General features: G+C 47.0%; 1 protein-coding gene across 2 annotated transcripts in view; it reads right to left on the bottom strand.

The window, feature by feature from the left end:
* CEP112 (centrosomal protein 112) overlaps positions 1-20,198 on the bottom strand; it is a 2,145,639-nt gene that overhangs the window by 1,702,870 nt on the left and 422,571 nt on the right. For both annotated transcript variants that reach the window (XM_086930940.1, XM_086930941.1), the window contains exon 8: positions 19,230-19,307. In XM_086930940.1, coding sequence (XP_086787066.1) covers positions 19,230-19,307 — 78 coding nt within the window. The remainder of the gene's footprint in view (positions 1-19,229; positions 19,308-20,198) is intronic.

Raw genomic sequence — 20,198 nt, 5'->3', positions numbered from 1 at the left:
AAACAAGTCAGGTTTTATGAGACAAGCTGTTTGATACCAAATATGACACTTGTCAGTGGGACCATAATGGAGTTGGTAACCTAAGGGTGCCAGCTCATGTGATCTTATTGCCCACTGAACACTTATAGCAGCCCCTAATGGAAGGGGGACACATACGCTTGCACTTATATGTCCACACCTTTAATATTTTGCACCCTGTGTCCTGGGCTCAGGAGGCCTGCCTTAGGGGTGATTGACATGTTTTAAAATAGTGCTGTGAACTTGCAACTCATGGTGAGGGCAAAGTCGAGTTTGAGCAGTTTGCATTCCTCTTGCAGTCTGCAATAGCAGGCCTGCTGTTATCTCTTTACTTGTGTCACTCAAGGTGGCACAATCAGTGCTGCAAACCCTGGTGACTTTAACTCCCATGCCCTGGTAACTGGTACCACTTATCAGGGACTTACAAGGGGTTCAAAGTATTTTCCAATTGGGGATACCAAGTCACTCTCATCATATTTTAGGGAGAGAATAATGGCACTGGGGCCTGGATAGCAGGCTCCAGTGCACTTTCAGAGTCAAAACCATCAGCTTTGGAGAAAAAACTATGGAGTGACCTTACAAAAAGGGCACTGTCCTAAAACCTTTGATCCCTCTTAACCAACATCCCAACTTTCTACCTTTATAAGGGATTCCCTCTTTGCAAGATGGAAAATCATGCATTACTGATAACCCTAAAGGAACTCATCTCATTAGGTAGTAACTCATCTGCAAGAGCACATATTTAAAGCAAGAATGGACATGATCTCTATTGATAAGTAAAGCTTCTCCACTGTCTTGTCTCTTCATAGGAATTGCAAATTCCTAATATTTCGCCCAGCTGCTCTTCCCTATGATCACAACGTTAGATGGTTCATTCCATTTGAGAGTTGGCATGATAATAGTCTGTCTAATATAAGTCTGTTTCGTAAAAACAAATGTACATCTATTTGTAGGTGGATGGCTGCCACTTTCACATGAGTTTACTGACAGTCTTCGACTATACCTGTGTGATGACAATATATGAGATTTAATTTATATAGTTCTAGGTATGCTGCAAATGACCAAGTGGAACGTTTTACCTGACGTTTACCTGCTCAACAAATTCTATAGGAGCCCAAAAAAATACAATGTTTATTTATTTAATTACCTCTAGAACTTTAAAGGACTTTCCAGTATGAAAGAGCTCCTGTATTTCTCATCTATTTTTTAAATAGGCTTCAGACAACAAAGGGCAAGCCAAAAAATGTCTCTGCAAACGAATACGTCCACCACTGTAATCAGGACAGGGATTTCAGCATCAAAGTAAGACTTACACAAAGTACAAGCTCAATAGGTAAACCGCCTACTATCTCCTTGACTAGCATCATCCATCTCATTCCCAATCGAACTATTATGATGTTCAGAAAGAACACACATTACCTTCCCTGATGCTCAAATCTCATGTGCCTGAAGGCACTCCATTCGCCGTAAATGTTTAATTCTTCGTAGAGAGTTAAAACCCATGATTCTATGTCAGGAGGCTCCGATTATGCTTTTCTCATTTCTTTAATGAAATGCTCAGCAGCCAATAAGATAACTAAAAAACTACATTTCCCATGAACACCAGGGAATAACCATAGAGTCTACAGTATAAAAGGTCCCAATGTTAGTCCTTCTTCCTCTTTCTTTGCTGCTCTGCAGCTAGTTAAGTGTCTTTATCTGTATTTGCTTACTTATTGCTGTATTCTTGCTGAAATATTGGTATTTTTTGCTTACTTGTGCTTAAGCTTTGGCGTTTTGTAGCGCGCTGTGTTCACGCTTCATTGGAGCGCCCCGACTCCGGCTGTTTTCATTGCGCTTCTGCCTGTTTCGCCCGTTCTGTCGGCGTTGTCGGTATTGGAGCGTGTGTTCACCTCCGTTTGTGTCCGGGCGCCTGTTTGTTGCCTGGGAGCGTTGTGGAGCGGGAGTAGGGGTTACCGGCTCGCGCAGAGAGCGCGAGCGCTCTCGAGTCGAGTTTTTTCTCAGGCGGCAGTGTGGCGCATGCGCACTGCTTTATTTCCGGCTTCTGCATTCTCTCACAGCGCCGGTTGAGTGAAGAGGTCGTTTCTTCAACGCCCATGCCCACAGCCTGTTGAAATTTAACCCGTACGACGCTGGAGTCCTGTGAGGGCTACGGTAGTTATATAGATGCATAGGCTCTGCCTAGAGTGTGTTTTGGCTTGGCAGGCTTAGCTCCCTCCACGTTTTACTTCATTTGGAGACAGGTTTGTGCCTGCTCTTTTGGCCTGCTGTGGGGTTCTCACACTCCCCCTTGCATTGTGTCTTTGACACTCCATATTTATTATAGTCACCTTGTGGGCTCTAATTTATACACTTGTGTATCATGGCAGAATATTATGACGCAGATGATGACTATTATTATGGGGACTTGGATGAAGGTTCATTGGAGCATAATTTAGTGGAGGAATTGGACAAAGGTGTCCAGCAGTCTGTCAATAAGGCACTAGTACGTGCCATTAATCCTCTCAAGCGTCATTTAAACATGTATGCGCAGCAACAGGGATGGTTGCCTGCGACTAAGAAATCCACCAAGTCTCCTGTCAATCCCCATAAGTCTGATTTCCAGAAACTGGCTAAAACTTTGGCGGCTGAGGCTTCCAAGTCTTCTGCACCTCAGGATACCGACGATTTTGACAATGCTCATTCTTCAGCTTCTTCAGAACACAATTCTCCCCCGCCCAGAAAGCGTGTCTGCAAAGAGCATTTTGTTGACGCTCCTGAGAGTCCTCCTGTGTTGAATTTTGAGCCCGCAGATATCCTGCACCCTAATTCCTCTTCTTGGTTGCCTTCACCTGCAGTCGCAGCCTATATTCAGGCTCACATTCGTCAGCCTTTTGATGCATCTGTTCGGGCTAGACTCCGCTCTGAATGTCCGAGGCCTGATCTCGCAGATCATTTGGCGGATACGCCACAGGTCGATCCCATGATGGTCACCTATTTAAAGAAATACGCTAAGGACCCTAAAAAGGGCCTTGACCGGTCTTGGAGGTCTTGCCAAGACAAGATGCTTGATATGCTTGGTCCTCTAACGAAAATTCTGGATCTTGGGTTCTAGGCGAAGGAGGCCTCGGCTCTTGTGGATCCAGATGAATTGATAGAATGGGCACAGAGGGCTATCTGTCAATTGGGTAACGCCAATTGTGCTGTGTCAGCTGAGCGGCGCAGGTCAATTCTTTTGAAATTGGACCCGAAACAAGCGGAGCTATCGACCTCTGAGTCGGGTCCGGAGGCGCAAGGTCTTTTGTTTGGGCAGCCTTTCTTGAAGGAGCTTACCAAATTTGTTTCCACCTTCAGTGGCATCGACAAGGCGCAAGCATCATTGCGCCGGGCTATGCGTCCGGTTTTTGCCAAGGCCGGACGACATCGTGGACGCTCGTTCGGCCGTGGGTCAGCTCAACAGTCCCAACGAGGTAACACCTCTCATCGTGGAGGAGGACACGACTCAGGATACTCCACCAGAGCTAACTTCTATCCCTCCCGCAAGGGGAAAGGACAATATGGAAAAGGTCGTTCCGGAGGACAACAGGGCCATTACCAGGACTCCAACTCTGCAGGTGAGCCTGATTCATGTTTGCGATGTGATTTTGGGGGGGAAGAGTACAGTTTTTCCTCGACAACTGGCGCATGATCTCCAGCGATGCATGGGTGCTAGAAACCGTACAAGGGTTCAAGATAGAGTTCTATCACCCTCTGCATCAGACCCGTCCTCCCCCTTCTTTAAGTTTTTCCCTTCAAGATCAAGCTTGCCTCTCCGAGGAAATAGAAAAGGGGCGATTCTTCCAACCGTCCGTCATCCGACGGGGTTTGCCAGCTCAGTCTTTCTGGTCGAGAAGAAAGGAGGCGGGTCTCGCCTGGTTCTCAACCTGATGGACTTCAACGGAGGGGTGGTATACCGGCACTTCAAGATGGAGGGCATCCATCTCTTGTGGGATCTCTTGCGGGATCTCCTGCGCGAAGGGGACTGGATGGTCCGTCTGGATCTCAAGGACGCGTATCTGTCGATACCGATCTTCAGGCCCCATCGTCGGTTTCTCCAGTTTCAGTGGCAAGGAGTTTGGTACGAGTATCAGGTTTTCCCGTTCGGTCTTTCGTCAGCACCATGGTGCTTCACAAAGCTACTGAGACCGGTTGTAGAACATCTTCGAGCTTGGGGTGTCCGGCTGATTATTTATTTGGACGACATTCTCCTTATGGCGAATTGTCCGCTCAGGCTTCTGACGCATCTGGAGTGGTCCATCGGTCTTTTGCAATCTCTCGGTTTTCTGATCAACATTCCGAAATCGGTTTTGACACCGACTCAATCCATAGATTTTCTGGGTTTCAAGATAGACTCAGTTGCTTGCCAGCTCCTCTTGCCCGGCCAAAAGATTTGTTACATCAAGAGGGAATTGACATCTGTTATTTCCAGACAGACTGTGTCATTGAGATCGTTGGCACGTGTAGTAGGTCTGTTAGCGTCTTCCATTCAGGCGATCTTTCCGGGTCCTCTGCATTACAGAGCAATGCAGCGTCTAAAGATCCAACATCTCCGGAAAGGTCTCAGGTACTCGGATCAGATTCCTCTGACGGAGGAAGTGAGGTGGGAGATGCAATGGTGGCTAGACCACATGGAGGCCTGGAATGGTCGAGCTCTCTTCGGTAAGTCGCCGGAACTAGTGATAGAATCCGATGCCAGTCGCTGGGGTTAGGGAGCCCGATGTGGTCCTGTCTCGACGGGGGGTCGTTGGTCCCCTCAGGAGTTATCTCTCCACATAAACTGTCTGGAACTCCCAGCGGGTTCTTTTGCGATCAAGTGCTTCTCTCCCCTTCAATCCAGTTGCTGCATTCTTCTCCGGATGGACAACGTGTCCGCAGTCCGCTGTGTCAACAAGCTGGGCGGGACGCGGTCCAAGGTGCTGCTGGAGATAGCCAAGGATTTTTGGCATTTTTGCCTGCAGCAGAGGATCACTGTTATTGCGGAGTATCTTCCGGGTCGCCACAATCAAATTGCGGATTGGCACTCCAGACATCTTCGGGATTTCAGCGACTGGAGGCTTCACCCTCGAGTGTTCCGTTCCATTCTTCGGCGTTGGGGCCAGTGTCACATAGACCTGTTTGCTTCTCGCCTCAACACGCAACTTCCGCTATTTTACAGTTGGAGACCGGATCCGCTGGCCCTAGCCACGGATGCCTTTCTTCAGGCTTGGCCTTCGACTCTGTGCTATGCGTTTCCCCCATTCATGATGATCCCCAGAGTTCTGACTTACGCCAAACGGTTTCGAGCGGATCTGATTCTGATTGCTCCGCTCTGGAGGGCTCAAGCGTGGTTCCCGGTTCTCCTGGAAATGTGTTGCGAGGCTCCTTTCCTTCTTCCCCAGAAGTGGAATCTTTTGCTGGATCCTCTCAAAGATCCGCATCCCCTGATTCTGTCCGGCTCTCTCCAGCTGCTGGCGTGGTGGATCTCGGGGACCGCTGGCTGATCCCAGGCATTTCTAGCGACGCTTCCAAATTCATTAGTGAGGCATGGTCTCCCAATACTCACAAACGATACAAGGGTGCTTGGAAGCGGTGGTGTGATTGGCGTGCTCAACGGGAAAAGGATCCCGTTTCAGCGGATGTCTTTTTGATCATTAACTTTTTCGCATCCCTAGCCTCTTCAGGTCTGGCTTATAGGACAGTCAATGATTTTCGTTACGCTATTTCAGCTGGCCACATCCAGATTGATGGCAAACCTGCTGGTGAACACCCCCTCATTTCCAAATTGCTTAAAGGTATTCGTCTCTCGAAACCACCCACTCCTAAGTATGTCTCTTTATGGGATGTTTCCATCGTCTTGCGGTTCTTGGAGGCTTGGCCTTCCAATCCGTTATTGTCCCATAAACAGTTGTCTGCTAAGTTGACCGTGTTGTTGTGTCTTGTCTCTTGTAAACGTGTGCGGATGTCCGCGCATTAGATCTTGCGGGTCGCAGTTTCACGCCTGAGGGTGTTACTTTTCGTCTTTCTAGACGAACTAAGTCTAATACTACTTTGATTACGTATCCATCTTTTCCCACTCATCCCAACCTTTGCGTTGTGCAATGCCTTAAGGATTACGAAGTAAGTACTGCTTCTTTACGTTCAGATATGCAGGGTCAATTGTTAATTGCCTTACAGAAACCATTTCGCCCTGTCACTCCAGCTCCACCCCCTTTTCTGAGTCATTTTGTCCACCATAAGTGTGGAAGGGTATACTCAGATGTGAGTCCCTTGCTCATTGCACCATCAGGATTCAAGCAAGCCGGGCCGACGACGGCTGAAATGCCAGAAACCGGTCCCCGGGAGCTTGTTTCCTTCCCAGTATAAGAATTGGCTTGGTAGTTTGGTTTGCCCTGTTCCCATCATGCACTGGGACAGGAACAGACTAATTTGCATGTAGCCAGGTTCTGAGCTGGGATGGTGCAGTGAGCTAAAAAACAGTGATGAATCAAGCCCTGATCTTTGGACTGGGTTAGAGTGGTCTGCTTAATTCAGACACTCTGTTCATCACCACCCCCTTTCCTGAGTCACTCCAGCTACTCTGGCACGCTGGGTGCGTTGGCTCATGTCCGAGGCGGGCATTGATGTGTCTGTGTTTGGTGCACATTCTGCACGTGGAGCGATGGCTTCTAAAGCCTTCTCCATGGGTGTCACCCTTTTTGACATTATGAAGGCCGCAGATTGGTCTTCTGATTCAGTTTTCAAAGCGTTTTATTACAAACCAATTGATCATATTGCTTCTGTGGTGGTGGATCAGCTTTGAACAAGCATAATCGGAGCCTCCTGTCCTGACATAGAATTCAAAATTTGCAAACATACGTGAGAAGAATTTTCAATTCTATTAAGGACAAGGAGGCGAGGATTATCCCACCCATTGTAATTGATTTGCATTGTTATTTGCTGTAATCTGTATTGATGCTGTTGCAAATCTCTCTTATTCCTTGTCCCCCCCCGGATTGCATTTTACTTTCTTGCACTATTTGGATATTACGGCTATATATCTCTTTCAGGTTCATACCCGAAATAGAGCTTGCCGATTCCATCCGCCTGAGTTTCATCCCTTTCCTGGTTCGGGGACCCAGAGTTCTTCTACTGCCTGCTTCCAGTTCCTTTGGATTTCTGCGGCGTGTTTGGTTCTGTTCCTATTGGTCTTCGTTGGATTGCATTCTGGACTTGAACTGTTTCCTCAACAAAGAAAGAGGAAGAAGGACTAACATTGGGACCTTTTATACTGTAGACTCTATGGTTATTCCCTAGTGTTCATGGGAAATTTAGTTTTTTAGTTATCTTATTGGGTGCTGAGCATTTCATTAAAGAAATGAGAAAAGTATAATCCTCGCCTCCTTGTCCTTAATAGAATTGAAAATTCTTGTCACGTATGTTTGCAAATTTTGAATTGTGTTCACCTGCAGCGTCTATCCTGTGCATCTGTATGCCCAACTATCCAACAGAATTACATTGCTTTGGCAGCTGTACAACATTCAATCAACAAATAAATGTATTAATAAATACATAAATCAACCGGATACTGCGGACAGCGTAGAGCTTGAGGTGAAATACCGAGAGGGGTCTTACTCTACCAGCTAAACAAAACAATCCCGAGCGCCTTGTTCTTGCGTGCTATCTTCCGCCTCTCTTACCCTGCAATGTCAACTTTACAACAGCTTGTTTTCGACATTACAGTGTAAGCGATGATCCCAACACTAACTCCGAGTTATATTTCGGGAAGCATAAATAATAAGTCGGCGCTTTTTTCCTGGCTCTGGGTGGGCAGCATACAGGATGGGTGGAGGTGAAGTTCAAAGGAAGCAGATCTCTTGCTGAGAAATTTCCACCATCTGTTTTCAGTTGCTGTGAACGGTGAAAAATGAGCTGCCCTTGTTTTGTTGCCGCTTCCTTCTTTGAACCCAGGCTCTCTGAATGATGACAGGATTCCCGATGCCTCGATCCATGTCACAGGCTCTGAAGTGAAAAAGACAACGAAAGGGGGCAGGCATCAGGCGATGATGCTCTCACTGGCAAAGCTGTGATGTGGTTATCATTCAATCCACTTATGTGTACAGTACAACAGAATAAAAACAGGTGCGAGGTTACCTCGTGAACAGAGGGCGTGGTTTCAAAAAAACAGAGTTTAACGGAATGTCTGCTGTCCACAAATATTTCCAGAAGCTTCTTTCGGCTGCTTTGTAAGCCCTTGCAGGATACCATTTTGACTTTATAACGTGCAGTATGTTGGCAACCAGTCACACGCAGCGCTCTTTGTGCTTATGCTGTGCTTCAAATTCACAATATTCAATGTGTCTTCTGGTAATACTTTTTTTGTGATAGTATTTTCATAACATCAAATTGGTGTTTCCATGTGTACTCCTGGTTTGCGCCAGAAAGTATAAATGAACCAACTCAGTAGCTCTGGTACCAGTTCAGTTTCTACTGTATCTTCAGTCTGGGGCCTGCTTTTTTTTAGAAAATCATCAGTGCATACGAAGCCACATGTAGTGATGCTAGAGTCAGTGCTAAATTTGCAAAAGAAAGAGTGCTGGTATTCAAAGCTCTGCTTAGATGCCGCAGACGGCGCTATGAAATGTCGGCGCGCCGAATACCAAGGCTGGTAGTCCTAAATCCATCGTGCTCGGAAACCGAATAATTCCTGCGTAAGGTGCCGTTTACATTCATAATGAAACTTTTCTGTATCTCACTTGCTTCTTCCTCTTCTTTTACCACATGCTCTCACATTCCTACTCAGTAATTAACATTTTCTAAGGGTTCAGTAGTCTCTACTATCCTGGGGATGGCAACTTCTATGGCTTTTTTCTTCTGATCCCTTTTTTGCTTCCCTTGTTCCTCTATTCCGTGGCCTATGTATCCTTTTGAACTCTTCTCTAGCCTCTTCCTCTGCCCTAGATCCTCGTCACCTAGATGCTTTATTTCCAACATATTTCACCCTATTTCTAATTTCTCTCCAAATCTGTGGAACAAACACCTTATGTCCCTACAACGGTCTTATATGAAGAGATTTATTTTCTTTCTCCTTTTCAGTCTGAAAATCATCTGGTCATTCAATTAATCCAATTCCTTTTATATTGCAAACCTTTTGTCCATTTCGCCTCACAATAATCTACTTTAAGTTGTCTTCATATTTGACATTTCATCAGCATTTGACCCTGTTGAGTAACTCATCTGTTTTTACAAAAGGACCATGTGGAATCGTTACTATTGTCTTAGAATAGATCTGTCCTTCTCTTATGATTGGCTCTTAAGTGTTACCCTGGAAAACTATCTTTTATAATGGTCTGCATTCACACCGCTATTCCAATGATTCTCAAATCTCATTCCTTCTCCTTCTGTGACCAAACATGCAGTCTAATTATTTCACCTCAATGTGAAACTGCAAGCTCTCTAATTTTAATCAGCTTAACCCCACTTTCTGTGCTCTCTGGACCCACTCCTTGAACCGGCTATTCTCTCACACCTGCTTCCTCTGCTCCTACCTTTGGTATTAATTAGGACTTTTCACATTCCCTTTTTAACACATTTTGAATATGGAAGCGGAGTTAAGTCGAATGCCAAACTTGTCCAGTTGCTTTCGATTCAAGTGATGGGAATTGCAACAAGAAGAAGAGACCAAAAGCACCATTAAACCAGGGATTAATGCACCACAGATGATCATTAGGGGGCTTCTAATTCAAATTGACCCCTCAAAAGGGCATTATGAAAGAGTTAGGCCCGGCTGCTGGACAGATGTATACACTGTGCATTCTCACCACATATAGACTACCCCCTCCATGTAAAGGCTGTGTACCAAAGATAGACTACATTAATCCTGCGTGTCACTAAGTGAGATGGCTGGGAAGAAAATTCGTGAAGCATGGCACATATGTAAGTCCCCATAAGACAAAGATATCATAAGCACAGGGTAAGTGGGGATAAGGGTGCTGCACACAACTCCAAGGAATTCTTCCATATTTAAGAAAGCAAACTGACTTAGCCATTTAAATGCAAAGTACTTTTATGGTACACAAATGAAGCATAATAAAATATAATAAAAATATTGCTAATGGCATTTATACATTTTAATTTGTATGTTAACAATAAAGTAGCAAACATCGGGGCGTGGCCTGGCAGCCTAAGATGGCGGACGTGCTTCTCTAGAGCTCCGTCCCGGCTGCCCGCGTAATCCACGCTAAACGCTACGGGGATCCTCTCCCGGCCCTACGGCCGTAATGCCACAGAGTTCGACACCCCTGGAACCCCCAGCGCCCCTGAAGTGTGATGCGACGCTGGGTTTCCCCGAGAACGGGGCGACCGATCTGCGAGGGAAGTCAATTTGGCGGCGCCTCTCAAGAAGACAGATGGCGGGATCTAGCGGCAGTGGAATCGAGCATCCTCGCAAGCGCACAGGAGTTGCCCCCGGATGCGGTTGTGTCCCGAGCGAAGAGGGCGGCGGCCGGATCGGAGCCTCCGATGTCCCCAAGAGGCAGGTGAAAGCGCATACTCCAACGGTGTTCCGGGCCCTGCCGGCAGTAGGCAGGCCCGTGCGTGGGGCCTAGCTCCTGTGCCGCAATACCTGAGCAGTCGTGGGAGACCCCCACTGTCCTACAAAGACTGCCAACCCCCCCGCCTGCTGCTGGAGAGGTCCAGGTATGGAGCGCGTTCTGAGCGGTGGACCAGCGAGTGAGGTGCGGGAAACTTGCAACGCCCGGCGCCTTCTGCACTGAACTGGCGCCGAAATCCCTCGCCGCGACCCCTGCTGAGAGCCACCAATCCAGCGCGCAACGCAGCATCGGCCACAGGCGCATGCCCCACTATGCCAGCGCAGCTCGGCCGGCAACACCCCCCACCCCCAGATCGGCGCTGAGATTCGGAGTGCAGGGGGGGGCAACGGGGCCCACATCTGAGGGCACCAGCAGGGGAAAAGAGCGGGAGGCCCTCCACACTACACCTGCCATTGCTCTGGGACAGCAGAAACCCCTGCGCAGTCTGCGACTGAGAACCCAGGGCCCAGCGACAAGACACATACCGAGAGGCGGCAAGGAATTGTAGGTGGGGTGCCCAATATCGCCAGGGCCACACGAACACACACAGGGCCCTGTGTGCACAAGACGAGGCCTACCGTGTACAACAGCCACACAGCACACGACCCTTGAACTCTCTGCACACCGCCTCAACGCATTGCTGGCTCTGGACCGTGCCCCCGGTCCTTCCCCCATGCCCGGCACTGGGACTCGTGGTGCACAGTGGGGGCCCCCGGCGCGGGGTGAGGGTGTGGGACAGTACCAACCGGCGCGGAAGGGTGACCCACATAGATAAAGAAGCCACAACAACCATCAGCGACGGAGGGCGAAACGGATGAGGCAGACACGTGCTGGACCCGACACGCAGCATTAGGACCAAGCACTGGTGAGGACGGACCCCAAACCATCGCAATGCCCTGACACCGCAGCAGCAGTGATTCGAGAGCCATCTGCAGCTTGTCACACCTTGCATGCCCTAATCGGACGGGGACCCCTGTGCCCCCCCTGCTCCTGGCGCTGGGACTCGAGGCGCGAGTCAGGGCCCAGATAGGAATTATTACATACAACATCATGGGGCGCAAACGCATTACGGGGTCCACACCAGCGCCGAGTCACAAGCAGGCTTCCCCCGAACCCACAAATTCCTTCGCAGAAGGGGGGCCCTCCCACGCAGCATCCACATCTGACAAACTGGATAAAGTCCTCACCGCCATTGAACACTCCAGGGTAATGATGGAGAATACGTTTGGAGAACTGGCAGCAGACATCAATATCCTGCAAGATGACCATCGGAAATTGGCGGACAAAGTTAAGCATACCGAAACGACGCTTCAAGTAATAGAACCACAGGTACGGACGCACCAAGATGCCCTGAAAGATCTCCAGCAAAGAATACAACTCCTTGAAAATAAAACGTACGATTTGGAAGGACGCTCTCGGAGGAGTAATATCTGCATTTTGAACCTGCCGGAAGGCACCCACCCAGTTAAACACATGAAGCATGGATAAAGTCATTTACCCGACCAGAAGATTTGACTCCGTTCTTCTCCATAGAAAGGGCACACCGAGTACCGGCTCGTAAACCAATACCAGGCTCACCACCTCGACCGTTTCTCCTGAAGCTACTCCACTTCCAGGACAGAGACACTATTCTCAGGGCAGCCCGGGAGAAGGGTGCGCTTCACGTAGAAGATAAGCGCGTCATGCTGTTCCCGGACTACTCACGAGCCATCCAGAAACAGAGAGCCACCTTCCTGGCGGTCAAGCGAACCCTGCGACAGAAACAGGTGCAATACGCTCTCCTCTTTCCAGCCCGTTTAAAAATTCTCCACAAAGGCTCTACACATTTTTTCACCGACCCAGCGGAGGCAATTGACTGGATAGACCAGCAGCTACCCGGGCCGGATGCCCATGAGAACACGCAAAGCCGCCGACAGTCGAACCGCCCCAGACGTCAACAGAAAAAGATCACCCTCACACAGCTCAACTCCTGCTCAGAGTCACTCACGCATCGCTCCCCCAATAGAACAAATTATAGCAGAGCGCAGGAGGGCCCTACAGCAGGCGGCAGCGGCGAGAAGGGTAGTTGAGAACAACTCTGATATGGAAAAAGCTCCCCACATCTTCACGTCGGACAATGAAGCCAGTGATACACATACATCTCACAACGGCTCTGGCACACCGCCACTTGTAACTCCGCAAACGGCAGACACGTTGATATAGACGGCGATGAGAGGGGCAGGTCATGCTAAAATGTAGCGCCCTGGCCGATGTCCACCCCCTAGACTATCAGTGTACACAGGGCAGTGATGGGTGGCAAGGCTAAACAACCCCAAGGGCGACCCGCCTGGGCTTGTCACGGAACGAGATGACACATGAGCTGCACCATGAGAGACCACTTCCCCAGCAATACGAACTGGTCACTATAAAGCGGGTAGCCGGATCTTTGGAGACACCCGCAGCCGAGCAACCACCCGCTCTCGATTTAGAGACAGTACATGAAGTACAGTTTGGACATTCCGTTTCCGATGCTATGTCCCTCCAGTTGGGAAGTTTCCTAGACATCCAAGTTTTACTTCCCCGTTTTGCAGGCTCACCCTATACCCCCTGCGGATCAATCTAGTAAAACCATAGGTAATCAATGGACTGAGGGCGAAAGAAGGAGTAGGGTACAGGAGGGAGGTGAAGGGATGACACACGGGAGCGGCAGGCCCGCGTTCTCGATATACCATGACCCATGGAGTCCCTAGCACGAATATGAAGATCATTACCATAAATGTTAGGGGTATGCACACGGCAAGCAAGCAATACGCTGTCTCTGCACACATCAAACGACAACAAGCACAGATAGCGCTTTTAAAAGAGACACACTTGACAGTACAGGAAGACAGGAAGTGGGACGGCTACATAGGAAATGGCGGGGTTTTGTATGTGCCACTACCTACTCGGCATATGCCATTGGCGCCCTCATCTGGATCACGCCGGGAGTCCCGTTTAAAGAGCACACACGGATCACGGATAAAGAAGGGCTTGCTGGAAGGCCAGGCTGTCCTGCTGGCAAGTGTATACGCCCCTAACGTAGATCAAAACCACTATTGGACATGCCTCACGGGAGTACTTACCCAATACACCTCAGTCCCATGGCTCTTAGGTGGAGATTAGAATTGTGTTCTGAACATCCGTCTCAATAGGTCACACCCCCACCACTACACTCCCCAGCACACAAACAGACAACTTAATATCAAGCATGGGTGCAACACTGGAACCTGATAGACCCGTGGCGAGAGCAAAACCCAGACGCTAAACTATACTCCTTTCACTCCATACCACACAACCTACGCGTCCGCCTCGATAGATTCCTCTGCTCCACGACGGTGCTCCCACATGTACAACACTCTGATTATTTCGGTAGAGTCCTCTCAGATCACGATGCCTATATACTGACACTCAGATGGAAACCTCCACACCCCCGTGCCCACATGGAAACTGCCACGTGATTGTCTTTCTGATCAGGTATTCCGACAGCAACACGGCGCCTATATCCGGGAACACTTCGCGCTCAACAATAGAATGGGACGCGTTTAAAGTAGCAGCCAGGGGTCACTGCATACAACAAATAGTGGGGGTTCGAAAGCCGCTAAACAGAACACTTCAAACTGCGGAACTGACGCTATCGACACTAACGAAACAAACGGACACCACTGAAGCCACTACCGAGCAAGTAGCGGAGGCTAAAACCACCTATGCAGAGGCACTACAAGACCTACGTAAATATAACTTTAGGGCCTATGCCGCCAGGACACACAGGGAGGGCAATAGGGCGGGTACACTATTAGCATGGTTAGCCAGACAGGAAGTGAACACAAACCCGATCACGGAACTACTAGACCGCTCGGGTACCCCCAGACACTCGCAAGTCGACATTTTGCACATCTTCCAAGATTACTACTCAGAAATCTACCAAGCCCCAATCAATGGGAAATAACACAATTCCTTCGCCCACTACACATCCCCCACATCCCAAGAACCGCCAGAAAAGACTTGTATTCCAAGATCAAAGCCCCAGAGGTTACTCACGCCATTAGACAACTAGCACGACATAAAGCCCTGGGGATGGACGGCTTCCCACTCGAATACTACAGCACATTCTCGATGCATCTTGTCCCCGAGATAGTGACCGTACTCGACGAGGCACTGGTCGGAGGAGAACTCCCAGGGTCACTCGAGAGTCCATCATTGTAACTTTTCTCAAGCCACATAGGAACCCCATCCTCCCTGCTTCATACAGACCGATAACACTACTAAATACAGACTGTAAACTATTAGGGAAGATTTTAGCAAACAGATACACCCAAATCCTGGCGCTATTGGTACACCCGGACCAAAACGGGTTTGTTCCAGGGCGAAACACCTCACAAAACATACGTAGGCTGTTCCATCTCCAAGACAGAGCGAGAACACACTTCCCAAACGCAGCCTGCTTGATCCTAGATCTTGAGAAGGCGTTCAATACTTTACTCTGGCCATATTTGTTTGCGGTTCTGCGCAAAGTCCGGATAGGACCTGTTCTGCTGAAATACACCAAATTACTCTACAAGGGCCTCACATCTCGAGTGCGGATAGGCAAATACATTTCAGCCCCATTTCAGATAGAGAGAGGGACAAGACAAGGGTGCCCCCTGTCCCCCCTTTTGTTCGCTCTAGCAGTTGAACCGCTTGCAATTAAACTGCGACGGGAGGGACAGGCATGGGGAATACCGATAGAAGACATAACACACTGCATATCACTTTACGCAGATGATCTTTTGATCTATGTCAGAGACATCACGAGTGACCTATCTACTGTCTGATCGGCGCTACAGGAATTTGCGGCGGCCTCAGGCCTAGGATCAGCCGACCCCGTAGGAGTCTTGTTCAGGTGTTTTTATTTTACTTACTTATTTATGAGTTTTTGCAAGCCTCAATTGTCCCCTTTCCGTTACAATGAGGGGTACAAAATCTTGGGAAGGAAGTAAACTCCTTATGTCAGGTGGGACTTCAAGAGATTAATCAGTGCGGTGAAATCTTATCCGAAGGTCCTGAGTAGCAGCTCATGTTCTGTGCAGAGATCAGTTGTCGGCCAGTTTTTTTGGCACTACATGAAGATTGATTCGGCTATCAAGGATTTACCACAACATTTATGCTGCTTGAAGGTACCTTGGTCATTCAATGAAGAAAGTTCTTTGGCTCACAGTGGGAGGCATTTACAATACACCCAGTCAAGAGTCTGCCTGAAGACTAGGCATTGTACGTAATATGGGAGAAGATACAAACAGAAACTAGTAGCCCAGTTTTATCCTTTGCTTTTCTTTTTCTACAGGCTGGCCTGGCAGATTATTTCCCTCTAACACACCCCAAGACGGAGCCTGTAGTAGATCATAGGTCCTACAAAAGCAGACTAAACCTTGTATGGTGTGGACCCCAAGGGAAATGTTAAGACTTTAGGTGAGAGTGTTGTGAATGATAGCGTAGCTGAACTGTGCATATTCTTTTCTTTAGAGGAGGCACTCATGAGTCTGTGTTCAGAAGGCACCCGGAGTCCTACATGTATCCATGCCGCTGCTCCCAAGATGTCCCTTACTGGAACTTACCTCTGGTAAGCTAATACTGCTCGTTTGGCTATGGAGGAAAAAAACAATATTACCCTCTGTAATAAACACCCATTGAAATTTCTAACTGTATGTGGTGTATGATCTGATTTCATATTAGTAAGTGAATCACAATGTCATATGTAGATCTGGCAGTAAATTCCCCCAAAGGCATGTCTATCACAAGTAAACAGCTGGAGAGAACATCTAACACCCTAGCTAGATAAAACGTATAGGGTTATCTGCAATCAAGGCTGCAAAGCACTGTTTCTACTCTGCAAGAGAGAGGACTTCGAAAGTGTAAAAAATAAAAGGACTGTTAACATATTAAGTCTATGGCAGATATTATGAGTGAGTAACTGAGATCCTAGATGTCAATCATCCTTCTCATCAATGTAGTCCACTACGGATGCCATTTCTTTATTTTGTAGAGCCAGGTGGTTTTCCCCCTGTCAAAGGCTCAAATGTCTTATTATCAAATGTAGTAAAAACAAGATGAACTTCCATTTTGCTGCCTTGCAGGGCTCAAGATGGTTGAACACTTGCAATACTTTTTAAGAGAGACACTTTTTGCCTGTTTAGTCACGATAGGAATATTGAAGATTGTTTTTAAAGCTACAACAGATAATGAGTTCTCAAACGGCTGGACTCCATTAGGCAGCACACAACTCTGTCCACTTCAGGAATAAATTAATTCGAGTACATGTGCAGCACATCTATGCAAATTGGATTCCTTAAAACTGCTTCTGGCTTGGAAGAGGGGTGAACATAAAGTCAAATTAGGGATCCAGGAGTTCAAGATCTTTAATTGTAGGACAGTGTGAAGATCTATTTGGCTGAAACAGAATCACTTCAAGGATACTGAAAGTGTTAACGGATGGCAGTGCTAATGAAGCCACATCAGCCATGAGTCTGATTTAACAGAAAAAGGTAGAAATACTTTGGCGTATCCAAAAACCCATTCACATTCTGGCAATGTTAGGAAGTATTTTCCAGGCAACAACCAGAGAGAAAATAAAACCCTCAGAGATGACCTGACATAACAGGACGTTCGGCATGCTTGAACTTGCCTTGATTGTTTTTCTCAACAATTAGGACATTTCTGCACAATGTAATATGTTATGTAGCATTTGTATACTGTTAAACTGCATTCAGCGTGGATTCTCAGCACTTGAACTTTTCAGACAGATTACATGTGGACCAGTCTGACTGGTTGGAAAGTGGGCAGTTGGAACAAGTCCTATGTGTGGAGTTGAGCGTCATCTGTGAGATACCGACTGGTGGTCTGATCATGTTGTGGCATACGTCCGGCTGCTACGCTAGCCAGTGTTTATAGAAATAAGAGAGAAAGGCTACGGTTTACTGCATGTGATATTTATTCTACATAACTATTCAATGAATCATTGAATGGTGGGTTTGCTAATGAGATGATTATGAGCTACAGAAGTTGATCAGTTTGTATGTATGCCCTGAAGAAGGAAGAGGGGAGCTAAACTTATTTTGTTAGAAGGCCTCATTTTAGAGACATGTGCTACATGAATATTTATCTTTCATCATAACTTAAGGAAGGAAAAAGACATCTGAAAATCCCCAAAAGGGTGTAACTGCCTCTTTGAAGGTAGTTATATGTCCAACATCATCCCAGAGCTGTGGTTCATGATGAGTGTCAGAGGTCAGATGGATCGATTTTATTGCCAAGAGTCTGTCTCTGGTTCCGTTTCAAAGTACTTTAATGAAACCTACTAATGGAAAGAAGCCGTGATGGCAGCAGATGGAAAAACAGATTGGCAGTGATCAAACTGCCACAAAGCAGGAGGGAAAACACATTTTACACAAATACCACCCTGAAAGCATAATAGAGTCCATACTTCACCATGGGCACAATTCATGTGGCGGGAGAGTAGGAATAAATGGGGCTGTAGATGTCACCAAATAACAAGATGGGGACCACACATGGCAGTGTTGGTTTGCAGATGGGCAACAAATGTCATTTTTCAGACTATAAAAACATGACAGGGTCTTCCACCAACATCAAAGATGCTCTCGATAGTTGAACTCTCCCGAAAAAGGAAGCATCAGGAATTCCAAAACATTTGGTACACACTCCGCCACTGCTGAGTGTTGGAGCACATTATGGAAATCATTAATAGCATAATTAAATTCTTACCCAGTATCTGAAATTCACTCTTGATCGTTTTGTAAGCGAAAGAGTATTCTGCTGGATATGCTACTGATGCTGCGCTTTTCTTAAATGTGAAAACTAAGAGCCTGACTTAGAGCTTGGTGGTTAGGATACTGCGTCAAAACATGATGGATAGCCTATTTGCATTAAACCTGCATTATAGTCTATGGCACTTGTAACACGTCTGATGGGACACCTGCCACGTTTGTGATGTAGAATCCCATCCGCCAAACTCTGAAAGAGGCTCTACGCATTGGCACCCTAGTAATGACACGAACTTTGCTCTGAGCATAAACATACACACAGCTTAATCAGCTAAACAAAACTGAAGGAACGGCATACTTTCAAACATATTACGAAAGTAATCTAGTTTTAAGTTAGCGCTTCATACCACTCCTGTCATTTCTAAGCACTGAAAGAATAGGTGATACTATAACACAACTGCTTCGGTAGGAGACTAAACTAGTAACATGTAGATCTCAGAAGATGTCAAAAGTGAGAACTTTACTAAGTGAGCCATCTTGAAGCGGAATCTTTGCCAAAAATTTAACAAAAGGTTGTGCAGTATATGCATAGTTTGAAATTCCCCGATTAAACTGGATGCAACATATAACAAGTTCAACGCAAAAGGAACATGCCTCCTTTGGCAGCAATTCATTCAACAGATGACAGGAGCAGAGATGTATTACTTAGGCTTTCTTCTCAGCCTTTATAGAAGAGCCAATAATTACAGCATAAAACCGAAATGGTAGCCTATTACAAACTGTTTACTTCAATGACTTGGCAAGCGCGGCCGAGGCTCATCCTGAGGCCAGCGCAGGGACAATGCAGGACGGCGTGGCGCGTTCTTCCACTTACCTCTTTTTCATGCATGCGAAAAAGGCTCTGGTCATCGCGCGAAGGGCTCATTTTCCCCAGGCTCATTTTCGGAGAAATCTATCGAAGAAGAAAGGAGAGGTTTAGATATAAAAGCATAGCTTTTAAACTAAAATTTACTTTTTCAGCGTGACTAGTGAAACAAGTGTAGCCGAAGTCATTACAAGTTAATGGAGTAGAGCATCAAAGAGTGGAGTATCGTGGAGAGGAGTGCTGTGGAGTAGAGTAGAGTGACCTAGAGCAAAGTGGCATAAAGTACAGTGGTGCAGAGGAGCGTAGAGCACAGTGGCATAGAGTGAATCGGTGCTGAGTAGATTGCAATGGCATAGAGTGCAATAGCGTAGAGTGCAATAGCGTAGAGTGGAGTTGAGAAGTGTGGCATGGGGCAGAGTGGTGTAAAGGGAAGTGTTATTAAGTGGAGTGCAGGGTAGAGTGACGAGGTTTAGAGTGCAGTGGCGTAGAGTTGAGTGGTAAAGAGTAGAGTGCAGAAGTATAGAGTGCAGTGACAAAGTGCAGTCATGCAGAGTAGTGTGTCAGAGTGCAGGGTCGTATAGTGGTGAAGAGTATTGTTGTGTACCATTTTAGGACCCTATTGTTATTTTCCAGATTTATGCCCTTATAAAGGTATAATACACCATATCCTTATATAGGAATAGAAATCATAACCATATTTGGCCTTAGTTCATGCAGTCCCAATACAGCAGGGATACTTCCACTAGTTCCGAAAATCTACAACAATTTCTTGGAAAACTCGGATTCAGCAGCCAGGGACTTCCCCTTGCTCGAGAACTGGCTTGTCCAAGAACTCATGGAGTTTTCAAAGAACCGAGACTCTTTTATGACGTTATTATGTCCACCTTTACGTCAAACTCTGCAACTTCAAGGTATAAATATGCCCACATATACCTTAGCAACCACACAGTGGTTTGGAGCAGTTCGACTATCTACTTG

This window comes from Lissotriton vulgaris, chromosome 7 (genome assembly GCF_964263255.1).
Source record: "Lissotriton vulgaris chromosome 7, aLisVul1.2, whole genome shotgun sequence".
Classification (NCBI taxonomy): Eukaryota; Metazoa; Chordata; class Amphibia; order Caudata; family Salamandridae; genus Lissotriton; species Lissotriton vulgaris.
This window is presented reverse-complemented; position numbering and strand designations above follow the sequence as displayed.